The sequence below is a fragment of the Artemia franciscana genome, chromosome 11 (genome assembly GCF_032884065.1).
Source record: "Artemia franciscana chromosome 11, ASM3288406v1, whole genome shotgun sequence".
Classification (NCBI taxonomy): Eukaryota; Metazoa; Arthropoda; class Branchiopoda; order Anostraca; family Artemiidae; genus Artemia; species Artemia franciscana.
In genome coordinates, this window is record NC_088873.1 from 35,126,797 (window position 1) to 35,145,485 (window position 18,689).

The 18,689-nt window shown below is 35.3% G+C and overlaps 1 protein-coding gene across 3 annotated transcripts in view; it reads right to left on the bottom strand.

Moving 5' to 3' along the window:
* Positions 1 to 18,689, bottom strand: part of LOC136033138 (general transcriptional corepressor trfA-like) — a 194,996-nt gene that overhangs the window by 71,785 nt on the left and 104,522 nt on the right. The window contains exon 1 of one of the 3 annotated variants that reach the window (XM_065713777.1): positions 3,210 to 4,081. The exons of the other annotated variants lie outside the window; for them this stretch is intronic. Within the exon in view, the coding sequence (XP_065569849.1) occupies positions 3,210 to 3,999 (790 nt within the window). The 5' untranslated portion in view covers positions 4,000 to 4,081. Of the gene's footprint in view, positions 1 to 3,209; positions 4,082 to 18,689 lie in introns of those variants that run through there. 3 annotated transcript variants of the gene reach the window in all.

Below are 18,689 nucleotides of genomic sequence, written 5' to 3' on the forward strand. Positions count from 1 at the left end.
GCCGTTTTGTTACTATGTCTCACAAAATTAGTTGAGCGAATATCGCTAATCTAAGTTACGTGGGATAATGTCTCCATGGATAATTTCTCGTAGGGGAAGGGAATTTTCCATGGAGGGGAGCAGGATTTCCCGACATTATTTAAAAAACGATCAGCAATTAAATAAAAAACAAGTTTTTTCAACTGAAAGTAAGAGGCAACATTAAAGCTTAAAACGAACGGAAAATATTACGTATATGAGATTGGCTGCCTTTCCTCAGTAGGTCACTCTTACACTAAAGTTTCTTTTTTAACTTTTAAAAGAGGCTATTATTCTAATAAAAATAGACTTTGTGATTCAGGAGTCATTCTTTAACAACTGAAACAAAAATCAAGCTTAGGTTATTATAAGGCTGTTATTAGTTTAAAAAAAGTAAAATTAATATGCAAATTTTGTTTTAATTATTCATGTACGGTGATCCATATTCAAAACCTGCATTAATTTAAAACGTTCGTAAATTAAATTAAAAAACAATCTTTTTTAACTGAAAGTAAGGAGCGAGATTAAAACTTAAAACGAACAGAAATTATTCCGTATATGAAAGGGGCTGTTCCCTCCTCAACACTCCGCTTTTAACGCTGAAGTTTTTTATTGTTTTTATAAAGTAGAGTTGTGAGAAAGAATCAAACTTTAGCGTAAGAGCGGGGCGTTGAGGATTGGATAGTCCCCCTTTCACAGACGAAACAATTTTGTTCGTTTTAAGTTTTAATGTCACTCCTTACTTTCAGTTAAAAAAAATTATTTTTATTTATTTCAATTTACAGGTCCACTGGATGAAACAAGAGAGATGCATTGAGAGATTATATGGGAAATATATAATTTGGGGCTATATATTTGTACATTAGAAGAGGGGTTTAGGGTAGAGTATAGCGGGGTTGCATGCAAAATTTGTTAGCCTTACTTATTGTACATATTATGAAGTAGGAACTGTTTTCTTAACATGTTTCTTTCTCCACATGTCCTTCTCTAGATTTATACCGTTGCCTGTTTTAACCCCCCCCCCTCCGCCCCGGGAACAATCTTTCCAATGGGTTAACTAATGCACACCAATTTCAATCCTGAGTTTAAAGAGAATTTACTAGGTGAGAAATTAGCAATCACGCAATGACTTTGTTGCTAAAATCGGCACTTGAATGATACAGTGCCGATCACTCAAGTTGTACATCCATTGACGCATTGTAGAACCGGTTTTTTTTGTTTCTTTCAGCTTAATGTGAGACAAGACAAAGAGAAGTGACAGAATAGATGGGAAATATATAATTTGGGCTATATACTTGCAGATTAGGGCTGGGATGGGGGTAAAGTATTTGGACAGTGTGAAGTTAAAAAACAATTCTTACTTCATAACATGCAGAATAATTGTACCCAACACATTAGGCATGCAGACCCGCTATATTTTACCCCCACTCCCTTAATGTGCAAATATATAGCTCAAATTTGTTTCTAAAGTATGATATTTCTATCAAACTTAGGTACATTTCATTAGGATTGAGTGTCAGAGAAACAAGTTCTACTAAGATGAAGAATATTATGTCGGCACTATAACATACAAGTACCCTAAAATCTAAACAACAGTCGAACTTAATTAATATTTACTTTTGTGAGGTGGAAGTGCGGTAAAATCCCTTTCAAAGTGGCAAGTCTTTTAATTGATGAATTTCTGGGAAAAGTGAAAAACCTGAAAATTGACGAATAAAAAGGTATAAACTCACACGAATCAATTATAACTTTCTCTAATTTAGTGTTATAAAAAATAGTATCAAAGCACGTCTCATTGTTGCAATAATCATGGGTATAACTTAACAAAACCACTGTCATGACAGCTCATTGCTAGATAAAAACAATTATTTTTTTTTATATATTTTGAATCATAAGTTACCTAAGGTCAATCAACAGCTGAAAAAAGTAGGAACTTGAAAATTCCCTTGGTGATGTCATTCCATGAAAATGGAGGGGCCGGGCACGAATATAATTTTCAAAATCGAGGAGGATGGCAACTTTTCCTTCAATTAAAATGCCAAAAAATGTATTTTCAATGGAAATACTACAAAAGACACTTGTCAAAATTTAGTGGGGCGGAACAACAAGATATTGGGGGAGAGGGCAATTGCTCCCTTGACCCTTCTTCTTAATTGACCTGCCTCGATTCCAACTCCTTCCACATTTTGCCTGATTCGGATGAAAAATAAATTGTTTAAATATTGTAATTTTAAATAATTACTTTTTACTAAAGTATAAGTATACCAGACATGTAGAGTAGTCTTTATAAGCCCTTCAATCCTTCTGGAGCCCTAAAAATAAGCTACAAAGATTACGCTAATCTTCCTCGCCCTTCATTGATGGATTACATATACTTGAGTATTAGTTTGAAACTTGTGGGGAATATGAAGCTTTTAATCCATTCGGTCAATTTGGACACGGCGGGGTAAAATTCTAGTCGAGTGACTTCTTGCTATCTTGGAAAGTTGTTGGGCTAGGGAACTGAAACTTTCAGGGATGTGTCTACAGGCTAAAGTAGACCACGGCGGGTTGAAGCCTGGTGGAGTCCGATGGCGTCTGAGTCTATCATTTAAGGTATACATACTCATATGCCCCAACGCACATAAAGTTGCATCAGTTTAATTGTGTCCCAGTCCCTAAGGCCTGAATATAGCTCTAGTCTATAACCGAGAGTTTTTTTTTAATTGGGATTCTGAAACAAAAGCTGATGAGAAATCTACAAAGAAAAAAATATGGCGCAAAATGCCACTATTTTAATGGCTCAAACTTTTTTTTATCAGGGTAAATAGGCTAATGGAAATATATGCCCTAAAATCAATAAAGAAGGTCTCCGCCTATAAAAACCAAATATGAATAAATTTCTATAGCAACATCACCCAAATCAGTCGGTCATATGATCAGTCAACCGGCAAATTCCCCCCCCCCAAATATATTAGCTGGTGACACCTCTCATTAATACTATTACCTAACCCAACTTAATCTAAGTGAAAATGTGATAATTTCAAACATCTTTGCAAAAAAACAGTTAAAATTGAAAGCCAAATACAAATCCATTAAATTAGGGTATGCTGAATTTAATTAAGCCAAATTTCCTCATTATAGTGTTTGTTTCGTAAGGTTAATCCAAATGCATGCTAACCCTTACAAAACCAATTAAAAAGAATTAGTACCTTCGTCGTCATCCAAACCCTCGGTTTTAGCTTCAATACCTGTGTCGGTAAATTCTAATAAATCCTTTTCATTGTCGTCAACACTTTCAGTAATCTGTATGACATTGTCAATAATCTCGTTAGCATTGTCCATAATCTCCTTATCATCAGTTGATGTCATCACGCCTATCTGACCATTTTTGACTACCGCTTCATTTGCATTACCATCTGGATTACCTGTTTCAGATTCATTGGTATGCATTTCGTTGCCTACATTTTCGAAACTGGAATTTTCCTCATTCATAATAAACGATAGTCTATCATCGTTTTCAGATGGAGTATTTTCTTCTTCAAGATTTTCAGTTTCTTCATCGTCTGGAGAGTCAAACCCCTCTGGTGGGGAGAGTATTAACCCTTCTTCTCCAGAAATATCAATTGAAAGATTATCAGATTTCATGTCTTCTATTTTATGCTCATCCTCCATTATAATGGTAACTGAATCATTTATGCCAAGGGAAGACCCATTATGGTCGTTATTTTCCCCATGTTCGTCATCCATTTTTTGCGCATTCTTTTTGTCTTCAAATCCAGTTTCATTGTTATTTTCTTCCTTTTCATTTACATTCAGCTCTTTTTGGAAGCTTTTCCCAGAAACTGTTTCCTCAAGCTCCTTCCTCTTTAAAACATGATCATCCACTTTGACCTGACATTCCTTGCAACTGTTTGAATTTTCATCCAATTCATTAGAATTATTCTTATCAGTTTCCATGTTATTTGTCAGAAGTATTTGATAAGTGGTAACAAACATCATACAAACATGTCCTAAAATAGACTGACTGAATTTAGTCAAACTTCACAGCTTTTACTAGATTGTTCACTGATTTACTTTTCGATGGATCGATGGCTTAATGTTTGGCATCTGCAATGCCTTTAAGGTGATAGCAATTTCGCTTCTGGTGTATTGTACTAGTTTTAAAAAATTACTGACCTAAAGCAAGCGTTGTCTCTAACTTCGTATACTTAATAGACGAAATTATGCGCAAACATGTCTTCTGACAAAGTCTAATTACAGTGTGGAGAAGAAGCCAATTTAAATATTTCTTCCTTTCATGAAAGTTGGCCTAAGTTAGAAAGTTGTCTGTCCAAGCTTTGATGGCTTGGACATGTCCTTGGGGTAAACAACGCATACCCTTAGAACCACTTCCCCACAAGTGGGCAAGAGAAAGATCGGACGCCCTAACTGTGCTCAGGGGATACTATAAAAAAATTTTCGCAAAGAGGCGAAAAATGAGCATTTTAATAGTATAGGATGGAGAAGGAGCGGTCACCATAGGCTACTGCTAGTATTGAATGACGACTTCACAGTAAGAAAGCCAAGGAGGTTACACATGTAACTTTGTACGAATTGAAATACATACCGTTCCCCATTGGCAAAACAATATAATTGCTGCGACATTTTATTTCAAATTTGGTGCCTGGACTACGTAGCTAACATAACTTAGGCTCCATGGCGTAACCAGGATTTTTGTCCGTTTTTTTCTGGGGAGGGATTGCAAGAAAAACATAAAAAAACATTAAAATTGTTTATATACGTTTTATTACGTATTACGAGTCAGAAAAACATTTCAGGGGAAGGGGGTCAAACCCTTTAGCCCCCTGGATACGGCCTTGCTTAGGTTATACTTATTTTCGCAAATATATTTATGTCAAATTTAGTTATACCACGTTCTGTAGGTCAGGGGTTCCCAGAATCCATGGATGGATCTAGAGCAAAATCTTGGGGAAGGCCAATGTGTCAAGGGCACCGATAAGCAAAATCTTGGGGGGGGGGATGTGACAAAGGTACCAATAATTGACCAAGTTTACAAATCTACTCTAATAAAAAAGAGTGAAAAAACGAAAAAAAAAACAGTGAAAGATGGAACCAGGAAAAAACTTGTGGGGGGGTCTCCCCGGCCCTCTGGATCTACCACTGCCAGCATTTCCAGAGACCTAAGTAAGTTTGAATCGAAGAAAAGACTATTAGCAACCCTTTAAAATAGGGTCAAATATTTTAGCTGGGTATTTACATATGAGTGCATTATGCAGAGTTTTCTTTTAACGTGTTTCTGAGGTTTCCATATAAAACCACCCCCCTTTTCCGAAATCCTTTCTAAAGATCCAATGAGTGCGCTCACCGCCGATCTGAATGACTGGCTTAGGCTATTACATCGGCCGGCAGGTAAGAATTGAAATAATTTAGGATTGATTCTAACGCCTTATCCATGAGGGGCTAGGGGGTTTGAGCCACCCCCCCCCTCGAAATGTTCGTCCGACTCGTAAAAACATAACAAAATGAATAAAAACGAATTTTTGATGCTTTTTTAAAGTTTTTTTGTAAACACCCTCCAAAAAACCTTTTTTAACCCCCTCTCCCCCCCAAAAAAAAATCATGGATAAGATCTTGGTTGATGCATAGTGAAAACTCATTATTCTTAAAAATAATTTATTATTTGTACTGGGAACTGAAAGCTACAAATCTGCTGCATTTCTTAATAAGTGGAAATCAGCACTTGAGTTGAACCTCTAGGTGAAAGGTTACTCAAGAGGATGTGGTGGACTAAAATTCAGAAAATCAGTAAAAAGAAGAACCATCCAGCTAGAGGCAGACAACAAGAGAACATGGCCTAAACACTATACAATTAACTAAAAGTTTAATTTTCGAGTTAGTTTCTTTCTTTGGATTTTACTGTTTACTAGGTAATAAAAAAAACAATTTATTTCTTCTAGAAAATGGCTAGAAATATTACAAACTTTAAAAGGAACTTTTCTTCTCTGTTTCATATCCAAATTTCAGAAAAAAAAGTTCCGAATTTTTATGTATTGCTTTTTCTGAGCTAAAAACTCCTGGTCATGTATTTACGAGGAGGGACCTCCGAGATAGGAGGTTCCACAATCCTAAATTATACCAAATGGCTTTGCGCTTCTTATTCAAATTTTATTCTCGCCCCCAATGCCCCGAAAAAATTCCCGCCTTAAATCATGAGATAAAAGGCATTAAATTAACCAGTAGTTTTTCTGCAACAGAGTGAAAAACTATCATGAACAAATGTGGTGGAAACTTTTTACGAAACGTCAAAAAAGAAGAAAAAAAGAAGCGTTAACAAAGAAGAAAAGAAGAGGAGGTCTCAAGGACGAAAATTATTCCACCATCCCGTGGCATCATTCTGTCTGGTAAAACCTATTTTGCAAATTTTCTAAACGAAAAAACATCCTCCAAAATGTTTCTTTGTTTCTGAAAAGGGTTGTTTCCAGGATTTTTTTCGGGGGGGGGGAGGAGTACAAAAAACTTTAAAAGACGCATCAGAAATTTGTTTGTGTTCATTTTTGTTACGTTTTAACGAGTCGGACAAACATTTTTTGGGGGGGGATTCAAACTCCTAACCTTCCCCCCTGGATACGGCCTTGTTTCTGAAATGTATTTGAGCATTATATAGTGATATTTAAAAATAAGAACTACCATTGCCTTAGCACCTAAGTACGTAAATACCAGATTAATGAACTTTATTTAACTCTAGAAAACGAGGATCAGCTCTCTTTGAGAAATTCTTGCTCCCAACAATGAAAATGCAATAAAAAAATATATCAAAGTTATTAATATGAAAGTTGAGTTTCTTTTTAACTCGAGATTCATGACCGGGAATTTCCCACAAAAAAAGTAAGCCAATTTGACAATGGTAATCAGATAAACATCATCATGATTTAGGGTTTTAATATCCTGGTATACGAAGGTTGAAAAAAAAAACGAACAATAAATGTGAAATTATAGGCTAATCTTCTATTGTTGAAATGAACAGAATAAACCATATTAATTTTGAAATAACTTGCCGAAAAATTGATATATGTGAAGCCTAAGAAACTTCACATTTTTATAGCCATTGCTGTGGCATGTTTTGGGGGATTGAAGCTTTGTTCGATTGAACTCTGTCGTGTCAATAGTAATGACAGGACAGAAAGCGCATGAGGTTTTTTTGGCCGACAGTAGGCTGATTGAGAAAGACCAATTAGACCCCAGGTTTTTCCGAGAGTTTCAAAAAACTCATCCTATGGTAAAGAGTGATTGCGCTTCGAGGCAAACGCAGAATTCACAAGTGAAACGGTAGTATTTGATCGATTTTCTCATAGTTTTATTTCCCCATTAGGGGAAATTGAGGAAGGTACTTCAATTGTTATTACAATTCAAAATATTGGTTTGGCAATTGTCCCACGTAAGATGTTAAATACGCCCTGCGTGGCGCAAACAAGTGTTGTATGATTGGAGTTTGCCACACGTGGCAACGTCAAGTGGTGCTCTAAGAGATAAACCAGGTGGCGAGGAGTGTGTGAACCATGAATCTCGAACCGCCCTATCACTTTACCTATTTATTACCTCATTTTTTAGCCAATTAATTCAAATTTATATTTACAGTGTTAGTTAGTTAATAATATAATATAGATGTGGTACTCATTTTAAAGGCAGTCTGCTGCAATCATTATACCCTAAACCCTGTTGCTATGCCCATATATGCCTTCAATTTCTTGCCAATTAATGCAAATTTATATTTACAGTGTTAGTTAGTTAATAATATAATATAGATGTGGTACTCATTTTAAAGGCAGTCTGCTGCAATCATTATACCCTAAACCCTGTTGCTATGCCCATATATGCCTTCAATTTCTTGCCAATTAATGCAAATTTATATTTACAGTGTTAGTTAGTTAATAATATAATATAGATGTGGTACTCATTTTAAAGGCAGTCTGCTGCAATCATTATACCCTAAACCCTGTCGCTATGCCCATATATGCCTTCAATTTCTTGCCAATTAATGCAAATTTATATTTATAGTGTCAGTTATTTAAGAATGGACAGAAAACTTTATTAGTAACCGCTTAGCTAAAATCCATGAGACATATCTTTTTTTTAAGAATGTTTTAGGAAATGACTCTGCAGCTAAAATGAACAAAATAAAACAAAATGAAAAAAAAATAATAAACGTAGAAAATTCTCAAAGAGCTATTTAACTCTTGAATTTTATGACAGCTTTACATCTTCACATGCAGAGTTGAATAAGCCCATGTGCTTGAAATATAAATGAGTGAAGACCATTTTAAAAAATAACCATCTAGTAAATTCAGCAAGTTTGAAAACCCTGCTTAGAGTTGGGGTTTTAAGACTATACAAGCAAAAATCGGCTCTTAATTTTGTCATCCACTAGGTTTTGACCGAATCCCTAGATATTTGATCAAATCACTAATTTTACCGTCTTAATACTACGCATAAAACCTTCTGTTGCAGTATAGCAATACACTAAGAGAAGTAATTCTCTTGGTAATCCCTCACCGAATGATCAAAAGTACATTTTATGGGTGTAATTTAATCGTCTTTAGCTTTTTTGTATAAACTAAGACAATTGTGTGAGCACAAGTACGTTTGATTTCTTGAAAGAAAACACGTGTTTTGTTTAAACCCCACAATTTTTGGCTATAATTATGTTCATAAGTTAAGTGGTCTTTCATTTTGGTTTTATGGTGCCTCAAGCTTGTATCTATGATGTTCACACGTCAGGAAATTGCCAAAAAATGTTTGCTATGCACTTGATCAGCGGCGCAATATGTGCTCAGTCCGACTTTGATCCTTCTGATCCCTGCTCATTCTCCCTTTAAGAGCAACTTGGCAAGCATTTTTTGGCAATTGTCTCAAAAGAATGAAAATATCAGATACGAACTTTAAACATTCAGTTTCATGTTCATCAGCAAAAAAAAGAGCTTAGAAATGACATATCTAATCACATTTGCTAGTATTTACTCAATAAATATTTTTTGCCTCAACCTCAAAAAGCTCAAATTTGTGAAAGAGCTAGACCGGTGAACTTATCGGACACGGAATCAGCTCCTATTTTTTTGGTCGGATTAGGAAAGAATCATTTGTATAGCAACTTGTTTGAGTTTAAACCACATTTTTAATTATTGTATATCGTTGATTAGTACCTACGTGTGCGCTAATTACAAATCATTGATCGAAAAAGATCTTGTCGAGCGGACTTAAATTTCAAACTAAATAAAACCACAAGTAATTTTCTTGAGGACTTTATTATGCTAGCCCATACTATATATCTTTTGATTATATTTGATCTAATGTTTGTGTTAAGCATATATAAAAACAGGCAGCCATTATGCCTGTACCCGTTTCCCTCTCTCAGAAATGTAGACGTTTTTACTATATTTCCAATTATTTATTATATTTTGGATCAGGCAAAAAAAATCGGGTATCGATTGATTCACCGCCTTCGGCCGGGAGTGCAATGCGGGGTTGGGGACAAATCATCCGACGCTTCCCGTGTCTCCCCCAGATACCCATTTTACCCCCGTTCCAAACCCAGTTCCAGATACCCGGGTACCCATTTTGAGCAGGATTGACTCTGTTTGAGCTTATAGAGTCACACCATTGACCCCCCTTCCAAACCGAACAACCAGCGATACCAGGACTTGAATCCCTATCTAAAGCTTTCTAGTTTGGAGCGCTAGCCACTTGGCTAGGATGACAGGCAAGTACGTTGAATTTCTTTTACTTTTGGGGGGTGGAAATAATAAAAAAATTGTTTTTGTTTGATAATTTGAATAAGGAATGTCCAAAAACTCAAGAAAAACCCAGGCACGAGCCCCCCCCCAACCTCTGCGTTCATCCTAATTTTAGACATACGATGCCTGTTTTATGCATATTCTAAAGTCTCCCGCCCCAAAACAATTCCATCGTATATAGCTTATTGTGAGCCTACAATTTATCTTTGACTTGACTTCATTAACCAAAAACGCTATACACAAAATTAGTACAAAGGAGACAGAGAGGCAACTCGTACATCTCCTTTAATAATAAAGGGAAAAAATAATTTGCACTTCAATAACTCTCATGGAGCACAGAGGGAGAGAGAAAGAAAGAAAGAAGAAAGAAAGTGAAGAAAAAAGAAGGAAAACATTGACTCACGGAGATTGAGAAGGGATATATAAAACAAATTATACTATATCAATAATGCATTCAATCCCTGCTTCTTTATGCGGAAAGAACTATCTCCTTTAATTTCTTTATATATATAGAGTGATAGGGATTCACTTGCTATATCAAACAGCTTGCATTTGTTGGCAATCTGAGGAAGTTGATATCTCAGACTTAGTCTTGATCTCTCATATTTTACTAACAAGAAAAGGTATTTATTTCTTGCTCTTGATAAATGGCTATGCTTATTTTCAGTCAAAAATTTCATACTATGGAAAAAATTATCACTACACTTGATATTTAAAAACCATATGCCCAAATTAAGGTGAAAATTTTGTTGCAAATCAAGAATACCCAGAAATAAAAAAGATATTTTAGTTTCAGATAATTTTTCTGTCTTCCTAGGGTGTGTTAAAAAATGGTCCAGGATTCTTATTGATTTATTTTGAACAATTTGGACTCCTCGTAAATGCAAAGGGAAAGTCAGCATCCAGGCGTTCGGGCAATATTGAAAATAACATTCAACTAATGAAAAATAATAAGTCCTCATGATCTGGTATGGAAATAGAAACTTCAATCGATGCAAACAACCATGATTCCTGGACACTGTTGCCACGAATTTACTAATATGTGCTTTAAACGACAAAGTTGAATCTATATAAACACATAAATATCTGAATACTTCTACTCTTTTTATGGAGGAAATTCCAATATTAATTGTTTGGAATGGCACACGCCTCGCTGACTTCAAACTTTTACTAAAAACGATAAATTTGAAGCTGTTATAATGCCAAGTAGACTACAGACATTCCATATTAGTTAATAACATAAACTGCTACATATTTAATTAGTACATTTAATAAGTTGTGAGTTAGCTAATGTTATCATTACTTTAACTAGTTGACTTGAACGAGAGATCTTACCCTTCATAATTTTCCTAATGCCTTAGCGCACCAAGTAAGTTCATTAAGTAATATTTGAAGCCCCTTCCATACTCATTGATATTGCCTCTTAGTTAATTGTTTAAATTACTGTTTACTTTCAAAAAGTGTTGGCTCTCCATATTATTCATACTTTTGGTAAGTTTTTTCACAGCTCATTGTAGCTGCACGCAGTGCCGGCCTTTGGGTGTGGCAAGTAGTGCGACCGCACTGGCCTCCGCCCCCACGGGGGCCCCGCGCAGATTATAAAACGTTTCTGCACTTGCCGTCTTAATGCTGAATTGAGCTTACTGAGTTTACGTTATATATTACTATTGTTTTACTGCAGCGTGGATGTGTTACACGCGTAACACTTTCCTTTTTTATAACGCAAAGTACCTCGGCGCAAAACCTACTGTAGCCTAATTGCGATGAATAACTTACAAGCGATAGAATGCATACAGCACCCTTCGTCGTTGCGAGGTTGATATCTGCCGTCCTGTCGAAACCACAACGTTCCCGCTGAACCCTAGGAATCCCATTGCTACTATTTGCTACCGCTCTCCCTTTAAGTTACTTTATAATTGCTGCCGCTACACTATGACCAAGACGTCATACCCCGAGGCAGTAGCGGCTGCACAAGACCCCGCGCACCAGTAAAGCCGTCTTTGGCTGCGTCTAACCTTTATTTTGAATGGTACCCACAAACAGGCGTCAAAAAGGTAATAGCCCTCTTGAAGAAAGCAAAAGCTCATATAAAGGGGACAATCATGAGTAAATACAGAATGATTTTCTGAAATGAATCAAATTTGAGTAGGCAAGGGCGTATCCAAGATTCTTTTTTTGAAGGGGGGTATAGTTTTTGGGGAGGGGGTACAAAAACTTAAATACACATAATAAATTTTTTATGTTTTTTATTACGGTTTTACAAATCGGACATTTTTTTGGGGGGGGACAAGGAATCAAACCCTGAAATTCCCCCCTCTTGGATACAGCCTTGCAAATAGAATACGGTTGTAAAAATCAACGGACCTCTAAAAGGGAGAAAACTGTTGCAAATATGTTGATGAAATTGTGATCAAATCATCGTCACTGTCGAATGTTGAAGCAAAAATAGGTAGTTTGATAAGGATTTTAATTAAAAATCTTCATTCTAAAAACTTGCTAATCTTTGGGAATAATTTTTGCGTTAGTACAAAGTTCACCAGTTAAGTACTCGATTTACTTGCAAAATCTGTTCATGTCTTACGTGATATTTACAAAGGTCTTACATGTCTTAAATGACAGTTATATGTCTTACGTGACATTTACAAAGTGCCGTTTTTTTTCAATGGGTTTAGAAGACACTCGACGTCTTTACGCTTTCAGATTAGGAAAATTACAACACTGCGTCCATAAAATGTAATTTATAATTGAGACTGACCTTCTAGAACAAACAGAAAACGTTTATTTCTATGTTTTAAAGGATGGGAAATTCTGCTACATACCATGTTTCGACTCAAACCAACAGAATCTTAGAAAATATAAATTCCTCACCATCGCTGTAATTGAAGTTTGTGGAGTGGTTGTCGAATTTTCATAGGAAAAATTCTCATCCTTTTTCTTTGCAAAAAAAAGAAATAATTCACTTCATTTTCGTCAAGTTTAATTGAAAATTAGAATGTAAGATTTAAGTGAATTCTTAGACCACACTGCTTTTCCATTTACAAAACTTAAGAGACAATCAGGTTTGATTAAAGTAAAGCGGTGGAACGAAAACCTGCTTTATGTTCCAATGCTTTATTTAAATTAAACCCCTTCTTCTCTCTTAGTTTTTGTAAATGGAAGATTTTGAGTCCAATCTGATTGTTTTCTCCTCAGAAACGTTGGCTGACATCAGAATTTTCCGAATAGGTTATTTCCTGTTCTCTACGAGTGCAAGGTCAATTGTCACATTTCATTTACCATGTCAATAAATATACGTAGGAATCTAGCCTACGACTTCACACCTTCTAGCAAAAACACACATCTCTTGTCGTTTTAGTCTGATCTGACTAATGGCTAAAAAAGTTTAGCTTAAATTTAAGATGAATTAAAATTAGAGATGAATGGATTGTTCTATTTACAATCTTCAGTTAAACCGACAAAAATATCCTTTTTCAATTCCAAGGAGGGGAATACCCGTTAGGCCTCATTTGGATTCAATTCTCCGCTAACCAACCCTATTTGACTCCTCTATCCTTGCCAAATCCCACGATGGTCATTATCCTATAAGACCTGATCAAATTTTAAACTATAATTTTCGAGCTATTAGTTAGATCAGACTAAAAGCATACTAAATCTTAGCTTTTCCCAAGATACGAATTATCCACTATAATTATAAGCGATATATTTAGACGTAAATAGGTTTTTAGATTGAGCAGATGAGCACAAAAATTTAACATATATATATATATATATATATATATATATATATATATATATATATATATATATATATATATATATATATATATATCATGAAAAGAGAAATCACCAATGCTACAGCACAAACACAAAAAAGAAAAAAAAAAGAAAAAAAAGAAAAAAAAAAGAGACAGAAGGAGAAAAGGAAGACTGTTTTCCTAAATTAGTGATTAATATAGACCAGCACTTGAATGAGGCCTTAACCCTACTCATCCATACAATCACATAGGTCAAACAGCATAGCCACACACAATCAACCATAAAGAATAATCCATGGACAGGCAGTCATGTCGTCAATAAGTATAAGTCGTCATTTACCAAACAATAGAAAAAATAATATAGACAAATAATTCAGAGGCAACACCCAACATAAGGGCTCATCAGGAGAATACACTGGCCTATATAGGGTTTCGCCACTCTAAATTCTCTACCCAGCACAGTGTTGTGGCTACCACAGAATATCCATGGCATCCCCGCGTCAGGTATAACCCCCAAAATACATGCCTATGAAAAAAAAAAATATATATATATATATATATATATATATATATATATATATATATATATATATATATATATATATATATATATATATATATATATATATATATATCTGGCACGTACGCAGGGGTGGGCCTTCGGGCCCGGCCCCCCGATATTTTGTGAAATGTTTAATGTTCCCATGGTTTCTTGGGATTTCTGGCAAAAATAGGACATTTATTAAGAATCTAGATACATATGTGAAGCCTTTTTTGGGGGATTTTACAGCATGCAATTATCCGGTCAAGTCACTGCCCAATTATTAATCCATTTTCTGTCTAACTTTTTACCCTTTTTGAAGTAATTAGCAACTGGACTGTTATCTTTTCTGTAAAGAGAGTTTGCTTTCCACAGCAAAATAGAATTATCCTTGATATTAGGGCGTTTATCCCCCCTTTTCAGGATAAAAAGTACAGCTTTTAATGGATCGATTTTGGAAACTATCATTTTTCGTTAAAATCTACGTTTTTGCAATAGAAGAACTACCCCCGCAGCACCCATTTTTTACTGTTAACCCTAAAATTTCTCTCTCAGTGGGATATAATAGATTAATCACTGGTTCTAAATCGCTATGAGCATAACCTGAGTCTAAAACGAACTTTTGAGGCTTCAGTCTTCTTCCCCCCATCCGCTACAATACTACAGACTAAAGTTTATATATATATATATATATATATATATATATATATATATATATATATATATATATATATATATATATATATATATATATATATATATATATATATATATATATATATATATATATATATATATATATATATATATATATATATATATATATATGCAAGGATATAATAATATATTTTAATGTATAATAATATTATGTATTATAATGTTGTTATACATTATAATGACATATTACATATTAAAATAATATTATTATATAATATATAATAATAATAATTTTTTTGATGAGCAGAATAATAGAAACTAATATTCATGAATGATTAAAGTCTAGTATACTTTGTATTTCTACACTGTATGGGGTATTATTATTTGCGAGCGCATTTTGGGGGGAGGGGAACTGGGACTCCTCCCCCCAAATCTCAACATAAAAATAAATCATTGCGTGTTGTATGTACCACCCATTCCAAACATAGAAACTCACCCATCGTAAACAAGACTATACTTATAAGTTATATAATGGTTATAAACAAAAAAATACAATCTTTATGGTTTAGCCCCCCCTCCGCGGATAAGAATCGTAAGTGTTGCCCTGTTTCTCTGGGATCTATGTAATATCATATCCTCTTCTCCAGTTCCGATGTGCTTTTGTATGCACTCCGATCTTTTGTTTCAGCAATTTTAAAATTGAAGAAGTCACACTATTTTTCGTTACAAAAAGCGACCAGAGAAGGTAAAAGCTACCCCGAAGCAACTCAAAGCACAACAAATCATGCCGCATCAATCAAACGTGTCAATGGCAGGTGTGCCCCGATTTTTACAGTCTTCAAACACATCCTGCACAGATGGATAGGGACGAATGCTTCAATGAATTTTCAAGCACTATTAAAAAAAAAATCTCCATGATGGAATTTTGGAACAAAAGAATTTCACTTTTATTAGCAAGAATGGCTAATGTTCTTCAATGACCACGGAGAACGTGAAAAAATAATGAGAAGAATTACATATTGTATTTCATGGCATGTAAGATGTGACTCCAGTTATAAAAAGCCAAGGCTAATATTTCTATACCTGCTCTTCCTATGTTTGATACTACAACTGCAAATAACGCGCTACAGCACCAAGCCACCAGAGGCCAGCAGCTTCGCAAAGCTGTGTTGGCATGCGGTTAGCTAAAATTTCTGTGCTAGCTGAATCTCGGCCTTAGCTAAATCTTATTATGACTGAACTTTAATTTAAATGTTTGTCAAATCAATCATTGTACAGTCTTGTTAAAGTTATCTAGTTTCGTGGGATATTGGTTTTATTGAGACAATTGTTACATTTTTATTTCATTGATACCCGCACAAAGCTAATACACGAGTTTTTTGCTTGATTCATAAATAAAGTTATAATCCCTTCATTAGCTGAAGTGTTTCAGCAGTTCCTGAAGCCACCCATTCTTAAAGATATACCACTTGTTTTCGTAGTAGTCTCGAGTGGGCACTGGTTTCCCGCCACCTAGTGTATAGCTCGGAATGTCACATGTGCCGTGGAGTTTGGCTACGCTTGGGCACAGCTCCGCCACGCTTAGAAGAGTCCCCAAAAGGCTTGGCAAACTCCCCAAAACACTTGGCACAGTTCCGCCACGTTTAAAAAAATCCCCAAAGTGCTTGGCACATTCCTCAATATACTTGGTCCAGTTCCGCCACGCATGGCAAAGCTCCCAAATTCTTGGCACACTCCCCAAAAACTTGGCATAGTTCTGCCACACTTGCCACGCGCCATATGGTGTACACGGTTTCTAAGAGATAGTGACCCCTTGAGTAGTTCGCAAAATCTACACAGTTTAACGGTTCTAGGCTTATGCCAGAGAACTAACATAATTTATATTTTTGATTTCATAATTCAAAAGAGACTCATAATTCAAAAAGAGATTGTGGCTATTTTTCCTTTCTCTTTATTTTTTTTCGCGTACTTCGCGTTTACCATGTTGTATAGTCATGAATAAACAAACTTAAAATTCCTCATAGCCTATTAGATTTATTTTATCTGTGCTTCAGATACTAATTTAAGAGATTTTTTAGACTGAGATTTGAAAGGTAATATCGATTTTTATCTCTTTGTCAATATACTTTTTGCCAATACCTTAGTAGCAGAGCCAGTAACGGTTTAAGTTTGACAAGTTAATAGTTAAAAAGGTGATAAATTTCAAACGAAATATGTTACCACTTCAAACAGATGTTTGTATTTTCTTCTCATGCCACCAGCATCTCCTTTGAAATTCAGCTAATAATGCAACAATTTGGCGAAATAGGTTATTATCTTTTGCAAGATAGTTTCTTTGTCGTGATCTTAGCAGATATGTAATGCTTAGAAAGTGGTTTTTTTGCCTTAAAAAATAACCAGATTTCACAAATAAAATATTCTCTCTTTTAAGGTGAAGCTTTTGTGTTGCAGGAACAATAAGCTAATCCAGTTCTTCAAGAGGTGTACACCCTAAGAGGTAAATTGGCAATACCAGGGTTGACCAAGAGGAATATCTTAAGAGACAAAAAAAATCATTAGGTCCTGTTTAATGCTTTCTTTCATTCGGATGATTGTGAAAGACTTCTTGTCTGAACAAGAAACAACCAAAGGCGTGGGAGGGGGGGGGTCCAACCCTTTCCCCCAGCCTTGGAAGACAAAATTGCATGGGAAATAAAAAACTGTGTAATATTATTTGAATGAGTGTGATCTTTTTGTAGCAATTTTTTCCAGTTTGTCCCCCCCTAACATAGAAAAATCTACCAGACAATACTATCCCTAAGAGATTGTTTTTTTTTACACGTGTGCTCTGCTTGACGTTAAATTCTAGTCATCATCGCTTACAAAAAAAATTGCTAGATATTGATATCAAACAGTTCGTGTAACGAACTGTAAGTAAGGAGCGATCCTGCTCAATGATAACCCCAGTGGATAGCCCCAGGGGAAAGGTCTTTAAGTTATAAAATTTGACATTATTTACGCATAATATTTGTAATTGGGATGCATGCATATATTTTTGGGTGGGGGAAAAATTTTCTGCTAAGGGTTTTTCCTCAGGGGGATATTCCATGGGGAGGGAAGTTTCCAGGGAGTGAACTTGTCAGGGAAAATTATACACCGCCGGAATTTACCAGAATTCTTATGCAAAATTCTTTTTATATGCCTTGCTTTCTCTTTTCCGTCTCAATTTTACGCGCGGAGTAGTTAAGAGGAATTGTCCGGGGAAAATTTTCACCGGGATTGAACTGTCTAGAAGATATTTTCATGGTGAGGCGGTTTCCCCGTGGGGATGGGGTCAGATTTCCTGGCATTATTTAAAAAACGATCAAAAATGAATAAAAAACCAAGTTTTTTTTAACTGAAAGTAAGGAGCAACATTAAAGCTTAAAGCGAACAGAAATTATTACGTATATGAAGGGGGTTTCCCCTCCTCAACACCTCACTCTTTACGCTAAAGTTTGAATTTTGTCCCAGTTATTTAAGAATGGCTCCTGAAACACAAGGGCCGTTTAATTAGAACAATAAGGCACCTTTTTAAAAGCAATAAAAAACTTTAGCGTAAAAAACGAGGCGTTGAGGAGGGGGCAACCCTCTTCATACACGTTATAATTTCTATTCGTTTGAAGTTTTAATGTTTCTCCTTACTTTAAGTTGAAAAACTTTTTTTTAAATTTGATCTAGCTGAGCATATCTGTGAATGGGACTTGGGATGTATCAGTGCCGACGGTTTTTGATGCAATAAAAACAAGGCTTTTCACATGAAAGGAAAAAATGGCGGTGAAACTCAAAACGACCACAGATTATACACATTTTTCAGCCACAGGCTGACAAAAAAAGAGAGAGGAAATGGCGAATTGAATTCCGTTTCAATTCTTCTGTCTTGAAAAATACAATTAATTTCACCTGCAACTGCAGCTACTTTATAAGCAG